Here is a 9,095-nt window from a genome sequence, read left to right as displayed (position 1 = left end):
TCAAAGGTGAACGGAGGTGTTTTCACTCTTGTTTTCCCAGCTCTCACCTGCTACTCGCTGCTGTTCATGCGCTTCGCCTATAAGGTCCAGCCCAGAAACTGGCTTCTGTTCGCCTGCCACTTCACCAATGAAGGGGCTCAGCTCATTCAGGGCAGCAGACTCATCAAATACAAGTACAACCTTTCACACTTCATTCTGATATGTCTGCTGTAATTATGAAACTGGCTTATTTCTGGATGTGTTCAGGTTAGTCTGGTTGTGTACTGTTATGAGGTAACAAGTTCTTTCTCATTGTCTTCCTCAGCATGGAGAAGAAGATGGCCAAATGATAAAGGTCATGCTTTTTAGGAGACCCACCAATCTGTACTGCAACATCTGATCTGTTTTAACACCATAAATAATCATTCGTAAACATGGATGATTGGTTTTATGCTATTTCCTCTCTGTTACACATATAACATTTTAAGCCTTATGACACCGCTTTGAAGGTTACGGTTTGTATTTAATGTAGAAATATTTGATAAATTTATTTCCGCACATAATGCGATCAGTGTGTATGTTAAAAATGAAAATGGAGAAAATAAAACATGTAATAATGCTTTTGCTTTTTTGACTATCTATTTATCTATCTATCTTATCGATTGATCGATGTATCTATTTACAACCCGAATTCCGGAAATGTTGGGAGGTTTTTATAATTTGAATAAAATAAAAACTAAAAGAATATCAAATGACATGAGCCGATATTTTATTCACAATAGGACTTGGATAACATAACAAATGTTTAAACTGAGAAATTTTACAATTTTATTTACAAAATGATCTCATTTCAAATTTGATGCCTGCTACAGGTCTCAAAATAGTTGGGACGGGGGCATGTTTACCATGATGTAGCATCTCCTCTTCTTTTCAAATCAGTTTGAAGGCGTCTGGGCATCAAGGTTATGAGTTTCTGGAGTTTTGGTGTTGGAATTTGGTCCCATTCTTGCCTGATATTTGTTTCCAGCTGCTGAAGAGTTCATGGTCGTCTTTGACGCACTTTTCGTTTAATGATGTGCCAAATGTTCTCTATAGTTGAAAGATCTGGACTGCAGGCAGGCCAATTCAGCACCGGACTCTTCTACTATGAAGCCATGCTGTTGTAATATCTGTAGTATGTGGTTTTGCATTATCCTGCTGAAATACACGTCATCTGGAGGGGAGCATATGTTGCTCTAAAACCTTTATATACCTTTCAGCATTTATAGTGCCTTCCATAACATGCAAGCTGCCCATACCGTTGCACTTATGCACCCCCATACCATCAGAGATGCTGGCTTCTGAACTGAACGCTGATAACATGCTGGAAGGTCTCCCTCCTCTTTATCCTGGAGGACACGGCATCCGTGATTTCCAATGTCAGATTTGGACTCGTCTGACCATAGAACACTTTCACTTTGAAACAGTCCATTTTAAATGAGCCTTGGCCCACAGGACACGACAGCGCTTCTGGACCATGTTCACATATGGCTTCCTTTTTGCATGATAGAGCTTTACCATCAGGAAACAATGTTTGATTTCACTGTTATGCTGATACTATATGATCTATATTTCTTTGCGGCTTGGTAAAACACGCCAAATTGAGAAACTAACGGAATGCATTGTTGATATAAAAAACTGGACGATGAATAATTTCTTACTGCTAAATTCTGAAAAAACAGGTGTTAATTATCAGAACTAAAACCCCCACATGTAATAACCTAGAACACTGTCTAACACTTGACAGTCTGTCAATTCTTTGTCATCATTTAGGAACCTAGGTGTGCTATTTGATAACAAGCTTTCCTTTGACAGCCACGTTTCTAGCATTTGTAAAACCACATTTTTCCATCTTAAAAATGTAACTAAATTGAGACCTATGCTCTCGATGTAAACATCAGGCCAACTGCAACGAAGAAGAACGATTCAGCGAAGACTTCTGGACAGAAAACCAAATCATTTCATTGAGGAGAGAGCTGAGTGGAGACGGAGAAGGATCAACTTTACTTGGAGTCGGAGCAATTCTGTCCAGATTAAGTGGCGGATCAGCAACAACTGTACAGTGAATGTAACTATCATGGGTGATACTACGGATGGAGACAGTGATTATATGGCATGGCAAGATGTAACTAGAAAGAGGAAAGGTAGGAATGATAGCTCTGGAAGCTCAGTAAGATGTGATATTTTTGATCCTCTCTTCATCCAAGTACATGTTTTGAGGGTGAAGGCATGGTTTTTAGTTTAAGGATATATTTTAGTTTTGAAACAATCATTTCAGGTGAAGACAATTTCAGAAAGTTGGTTCAGTTTTTCAGACCTGTTTTGCAATACAAGGTCAACTCGTTCTTGTGCAATATGCTGTGGAGACGAGACGCAGCACTGTTCAGCACTTTTTCAGAAAATTACATTTGTATTTTTATGTATCTGAGCAATGTTCTTTCATAAAAAAAGGTTTGTTTAATAAATACAGATCTTACAACCATACATAATCTGTATACATTTTATTTTTCTGTTAAAAAGACTCGAAAAGACTCGAAAGTCAAACCGTAGGACTTTGGACTTGACTTGAGACTTGTTGGCCTTTGACTTGGGACTTGACTCGGGACTTGCCTGTCTTGACTCGGGACTTGAGGGCAATGAATTGAGACTTACTTGTGACTTGCCAAACAATGACTTTGTCCCACCTCTGGGACACACCGCTAGACCAGGCCCATGACGAGGCAATGCCTCTAGTCGAATGGGCTCGTACTCCAATGGGGCATTGAAGGCCCAAGGAAGAGTAAGCCAGCGTAACGGCATGCACTATCCACTAAGAGAGTCTCTTCTTCATGACCGGAAGCCCTTTGGCGCGGATACCGAAGCTAACAAAGAGCTGTTCCGTGTGCCTGAAGGAGGCAGAACGCTCAAAGTAGATCCGTAGGGCTCTAACAGGGCATAACAAAATGAACTCCCGGTCCTCCTCGGAGGGAGGAAGCGCAGAGAGTGTGATGACCTGAGCTCTGAACGGAGTGGAAAGTACCTTAGGTACGTATCCATGCCTTGGTTTTAGGACGACCTTGGAGTCGTTTGGCCCAAATTCCAGGCAGGCAGGGCTCATAGAGAGCGCCTGCAGGTCTCCTACTCGCTTGACTGACGCTAGTGCTAGTAGCAGAGTAGTCTTCAGCGACAGAATCACCGCCAACTCAGATGTAGGGGGGTCCTCCCCGCGGTTTAGACACCATTCGGAGAAAACCGCCCATTTAAGGGCATAGAGGCGTCTCGTAGACAGGGCTCTAGCCTCAGAAATGGTATTTAGCACTCGCTCTGGGAGGCTGGTAGGCTTCCGTTGAGCGGCCAGCGGTGAAGCACCCACAGTTCGGGATGAGGGTGCCACAATAAACCGTTCGCCTGAGAGAGGAGGTCTCGTCTCAGGGGCACGGGCCAGGGGGCTGCGGTTAGCAGCTGGGTCAGCTCTGACATCCAAGGCTGGTTCTCCCACAGGGGGGCCACCAACAAGACCTTGTGTCGTTGTTCCCTGATTCGCCTGATGAATCAGAGCGATCGGAGGGAATGCATATAGGAGGAGGTTGGGCCAGTCGTGGGCCAACGCATCCTTGACCTTCGAATAATAGGCTGGGCATCGAGAGTTTGTCTTTGGAGGCGAAAAGGTCTACTTTGGCCTTGCCAAAGATTCTCCAGATCATTCGAACCGTCTGCGGATGGAGCGTCCACTCTTCTGAGGGGACGTTGCTCTGTGATCCGCTCCTCGGTTCAATCTGCCTGGCAAATGTGCTGCTCTCAGCGAGCGCAAGTTGAGCTGAGCCCACTCCAGAAGTCGCTCTACCATAAGGAAGAGGCGCTTCGAGGAGAGACCTCCCTGGTGATTTACGTAGGACACCACTGACATGTTGTCTGAGCGGATCAGCACATGTCGTCCCTTTAGCTCTGGCAGGAAAAACTGGTAGGCTCGACACACTGCTAGCATTTCTAAGCAGTTGATGTGGAGGTTCTGCTCTGCATTCGACCAAAGGCCAAAGGTCGGTTTGCCTTCGCACAGCGCCCCCCAACCCATGTTAGAGGCGTCTGTCATGACAACTTTGCTGCTGCAGACCATCCCTATGGTCACACCCTTTCTGAACCATCGTGGGTTCTTCCAGGGGGCCAGGGCTGTTACACAGGCCTGGCTCACCCTGATATGTAGGCGACCGTGTCGCCATGTGTGGGGTGGAAGCCGTGGTTTCAACCAGCGCTGAAGGGGCCGCATGTGAAGCAGGCCCAACTGTAGCACCGGCGATGCTGCGGCCATGAGGCCCAGCATCCTCTGAAACGCTTTGACGGGGCGAGCGGCGCTCTGGAAGGAGGCTGCGAGCTTTTGAATGGCCAGAGCGCATTCCGGCGCTAGCACAGCTCTCATCTGAGCTAAGTCCAAAACTGTTCCCAGAAACGTGCCCCGTCGGCTGGGAAACAGCGCGCTCTTGACAAAATTGACCCTGAACCCCAGGCATTCTAGGTGGCTGAGGAGGAGGGCTCTGTGTGAGAGTAGTTGTACCTCTGACTGGGCCAGAATGAGCCAGTCGTCGAGGTAATTGAGAATGCGGATTCCCATCTGCCTGAGAGGGGAAAGAGCCGTGTTCATGCACTTCGTAAAAGTGCGTGGGGCCAGGGACAGTCCAAAGGGAAGGACCGTTTGCTGATAAGCCACTCCCTCGAAGGCGAATCTCAAGAATCGTCTGTGATGGGGGGCTATCTGGACGTGAAATTATGCGTCTTTCAGGTCCAGGGAACAGAACCAGTCCTCGGAGCGAATTTGCGAGAGGATCTGCTTCAGTGTGATCATCCTGAACGACCTTCTCATGAGGGCGCGATTCAGGCGTCTGAAATCAAGGATGGGCCGGAGGCCGCCATCCTTCTTGGGAATGAGGAAGTAACGGCTATAAAAACCTCATTTGCTCTGAGCTGGAGGAACCATTTCTTTGGCTCCTTTTTCCAACAGCGTCATAATTTCTGAACGTAGAACGTGAGCGTTCTCGCCATCTACAGAAGTGGAGACCACGCCGCTGAAGCGCGGGGGTCTGCGAGCGAATTGGAGCGAGTAACCTCGTTCTATTATCCGTATAACCCATTCTGACACTCCGGGGATGGCCCTCCAGGCCTTGGCCCGCGTGGCAAGGGGCTGGATAAACTCGAGCGATCGACTGCACAGAGGCAGGGTGCTCATGAGAGGAGGAAGAGGAAACCCATAGCCTCGTTCTATTATCCTTGTATCCCACTCTGACACTCCGGGGATGGCCTGCCAGGCCTCGGCCCGTGTGGTCAGGGGTTGAATTTGTTTCGAGTGGCAGGCTGCCTAGCGGGGACCTGAAGCTCGTGATAAGAGGGAGAGGAATGTGCTCTCTTTTGAAAATGTTTGTGTTTTATTTCCTTGCTATAACAGCGATCAGTTGTGTGGGCGCTTTTTGAAAGGGCCCAGTGTTCACAACAGTATTACCACAAATTCATTGCCATCGTAGTGGACGAGGGAAGGGGCCGTCTTCACTAAAGAAGGCGAGCCGAGATCAAAGAGTGAAACGCGGGGCTGCGCTGGCGTAAATTCACTCAAGCTTGATCGCTCGAACCCTGGAGCTTGCAGTTTCTTCCCCAGGATAACTGGGAGAGTAGAAACACTAGAGCAGGGGAGGCGTGGCCACCTTCATTGAAGAAAGGGACCGTGAGCGCGGCAGGGACAGACTGACGCTTTCATAATGAAAGTAGCGCTGGCAGATCAAAGAGCTGCAAGAGGTGCTAATCCTTAGTGTAAACACACTGGCAGATCAAAGACTGTATGCAGAGTGAAAAACGCGGGGCTATGCCGGCGCGAAAAATCACTCAAGCAATTTTTTTTTTTTTTTTATATCCGTCTCCTTCTCCGAGGTGACTGGGAGAAGAGAAATGCAAGAGGCGGGCTCCGTCGCCATAGGCTCGTGCAGCTCCGCTGCCGACACATTGGTTCGTTTTAACACACTGCACGAACCAATGATCATGCAGTTTCACTGCGTGATTGAATAAGGCTTCAGTAAAGGAGAAAAAAGTTTTTTTCCCATAGCGTCTTTAGCAAGACGCAGTACGAGTGGAGTATCGATAGGGAACTAAAAATTCTTAAGTTTATAAGAATGCAGTTTCCATATAAAATAAAATAGGATATTTAGTGTTGTTTTCTGGGGGAAACAAGTAAAATGATCTACCAGTGGGGTAAGAAAAATAATCTTAATGCAAAAGGAAACAAGATTAGTTTTCTCACCGCACCACTTTCATTTTCATCATGCGGACACTGTAAATGTGACAAAAATGGCATGTCATTTTACACGGGATCCTGTAGATGAGGAGACTGCATTAATTCATGGGCAGTTCCATTTACTTCAGGAGAGGATTCTATTTTATTTTATTTTGCTATATCCACATGCATATTTTATTTCACTTTTAAATGAAAATCACATGATAACATCTTGCTGCGGCCTCTTGAAGTAAGCTAATAATCAGAATTTCCTTTAGGCTGTCCAGTGTGGTTGGATGCATTGATTACACATTCCTATCATCGCACCTTCTCAAAATGAATCCGATTACTGTGGAATGGAAGGATGCCAGATGGAGGAGTATGGAGGTCATCTTTATTTCCTACAAATACAAAAGCAACAGTTACGTATTCTTTTCCCAGTTGGATTTTATTGTTGTGGCCATTTCCTCTTCATCTCTCAGTGGTGCTGTTGCAGGTTCTCCCCCATTTTACGAGTCTCTGCTTTCTTGCTGTTGACTGAATAGAAGTCAAATATTTATTTCATTACCCTAATTAAGAAATGTATGTTGGATTAGAGAACATTTGATTACGTGAAAAGAGCATTAGGCTATTTGGAAAACACCGTTGCACACTGAAATAGACACTACAAAAAATTGACATATTCAATAACTATCAAAGTCATGTAGCCTACAACCATGAACCTTGAAGCTTTACCTGAGTGAATTATGTTTTTATATAAATTTTTTTCTGCTGCCACATTTTGTTTTGTTTCTGCCTGTGGGGTACCATAAAAATGTAAGTTACTTCAATAACTTACCGTTCTGCCAGTTTTCACCTCTGATGTTATAACAGTGATTAAGGATTAAAGTTATGTATTACATAGTCTTTTTGTCGGGTGCTGTTGCCATGGTGAATCGTAATTTCAGAGCTCCATTGATCATGGCTTTTCAAAGTCATTGTGCACGGGCTAAACTCAGAGTCAACATACTCAGAGTATATTGAACTAACTGTTACACAACTAGCTTACATCAATGTTTTTAGCTTGTACTGCAACTATACTAAAAGTGAACTTATAGGTATACTGATAATTTACTAATTAAATACTTGTAGTATTTTTAGTACACTTTGAAGTATAGTCTCAGTAAACTACTAGTTTAATAGTTTTATACTGCAAGTATACTCGTAAGTTTTCATTAAGTGAACTTTAAATCATACTTTAAGTATACTACTATGTCCCTATTTAGGTATTCATTTGTGTATCAATTATTTTGTTAAATGAATATCTGAACATACAAAACATCAAAAGAAAGAACAGATTATCTGCTTGTAAACAGAAACATTTTATTCTAGCTTCATGCATTCTTTTTTAAACACTTGAAAGTGGGTAAGTTTCATAAATAAAAAAACAAAGAAATAAACAACATTTTGAACAAAAAGCTGAAAAAAGACTAGGAATTGGATTCAGAAAGATAATCAAAACGTAGATGATAGAGTCGATCAACACCCAAACTTGACAGTCATTATTACCTCTTCATTGGTCGACATTTTATTCCATAACGCTACACGGTTTTGATGCTGTTTTATGTCTGATTATGGTGTTAGATTACATGTGGAAGCATCTGTTGTTTTGGTTTCTTCTTCACTTGTGTTTTTTTTTGTTGTAAATTTTGTACAGACGATGTGTGCCATATAACAATGCAAACACAGACAAGTATAGCTCAAATATATTTAGACTTTTATATAGTATAAGTATAAGTGAAGTATACTTAAATGTCATTTTAAGTATACAGGCACATCTCAATAAATTAGAATGTCGTGGAAAAGTTCATTTATTTCAGTAATTCAACTCAAATTGTGAAACTCGTGTATTAAATAAATTCGAAGCACCATTTTTGGACATTATATACAGCGAGATGGGTTATCTTTTTGTAAAACTCTTTGGTTTCACTTTATTTTGATGGTCCCTTTAACACATTCTGTTGACTATAAGTAACATTGCACTTACATATTTACTAACTCTCATTAGAGTGTTAGTAGAGTATTAGTAGACTGTTAGGGCTAGGGTTAGAATGAGTTGATGTACTTGCAAAGTTAATTAGAGTCAGTAGAGTGTCTGTTGAGATGCCACCACAATAAAGAGTTAGTAGATGTAAAGCAGACAGTCTACTAATACTCTACTGAGAGTTTGTTGACATGTAGGTGCAAAGTTACTTAGTGTCAGCAGAATGCCCAAAAGGGACCATCAAACGAAAGTGCTACCAACTCTTTATTTGTGTTCATCTTAAGACAGTACGAGTCAGTCAGATACACATGGGACAGCATGACTAAGTGAGGAGTTTCCCTTTATGAAGGCTGTTGTTGTTGCAGTAGAGAGATGTGTTTGACCAGTGACATTGCTTTTTGTTTTGTTTTCTCACTTTAAGCTTTTGTCTGTCTACCTGACAAAAGATGTATCCAGTGTATTGTAGCAGTTTCGGTTTGCTATGTGAAGATGCTTCCGTATGATGAAACAAGATTATCCTTTTGTTCTTCTTCTTTGTTTTTCCCCTTAGTATACTTCTACTTCTTAAATATTTAAGTAAGTTGTACTTTTCTACTTTTACTAAAGCATGTGTTTGGTCAGATACTTGTACTTTTATTTGAGTAAAATTTTCACTGAGAATCAGTACTTTCACTAAAGTTTATTTTTGAGTACAGCTCTGCTCACCCAAAGGTTAGTCAGGAGACTATCATCAAATGTTGATCACACACTCTTGAAGGACAAGACGCTCAGGCCCGTGGGCTGTTTGCTTTTTTGTTTGGCACTCCTCAAACACAGTAAGAATCA

The 9,095-nt window shown here is 42.9% G+C and overlaps 1 protein-coding gene across 2 annotated transcripts in view; it reads left to right on the top strand.

The window, feature by feature from the left end:
- Positions 1-702, top strand: part of LOC306882732 (mitochondrial pyruvate carrier 1-like) — a 4,416-nt gene extending 3,714 nt beyond the window's left edge. For both annotated transcript variants that reach the window (XM_079437582.1, XM_079437583.1), the window contains exons 3-4: positions 41-173; positions 305-702. In XM_079437582.1, coding sequence (XP_079293708.1) covers positions 41-173; positions 305-329 — 158 coding nt within the window. In that variant the 3' untranslated portion in view covers positions 330-702. The remainder of the gene's footprint in view (positions 1-40; positions 174-304) is intronic.
- Positions 703-9,095: the final 8,393 nt, after the last annotated feature.

This window comes from Barbus barbus (genome assembly GCF_936440315.1).
Source record: "Barbus barbus genome assembly, chromosome: 16".
NCBI lineage: Eukaryota > Metazoa > Chordata > Actinopteri > Cypriniformes > Cyprinidae > Barbus > Barbus barbus.
The sequence above is the reverse complement of the archived record's forward strand: the minus strand, read 5'-3'. Positions and strand labels throughout refer to the sequence as shown.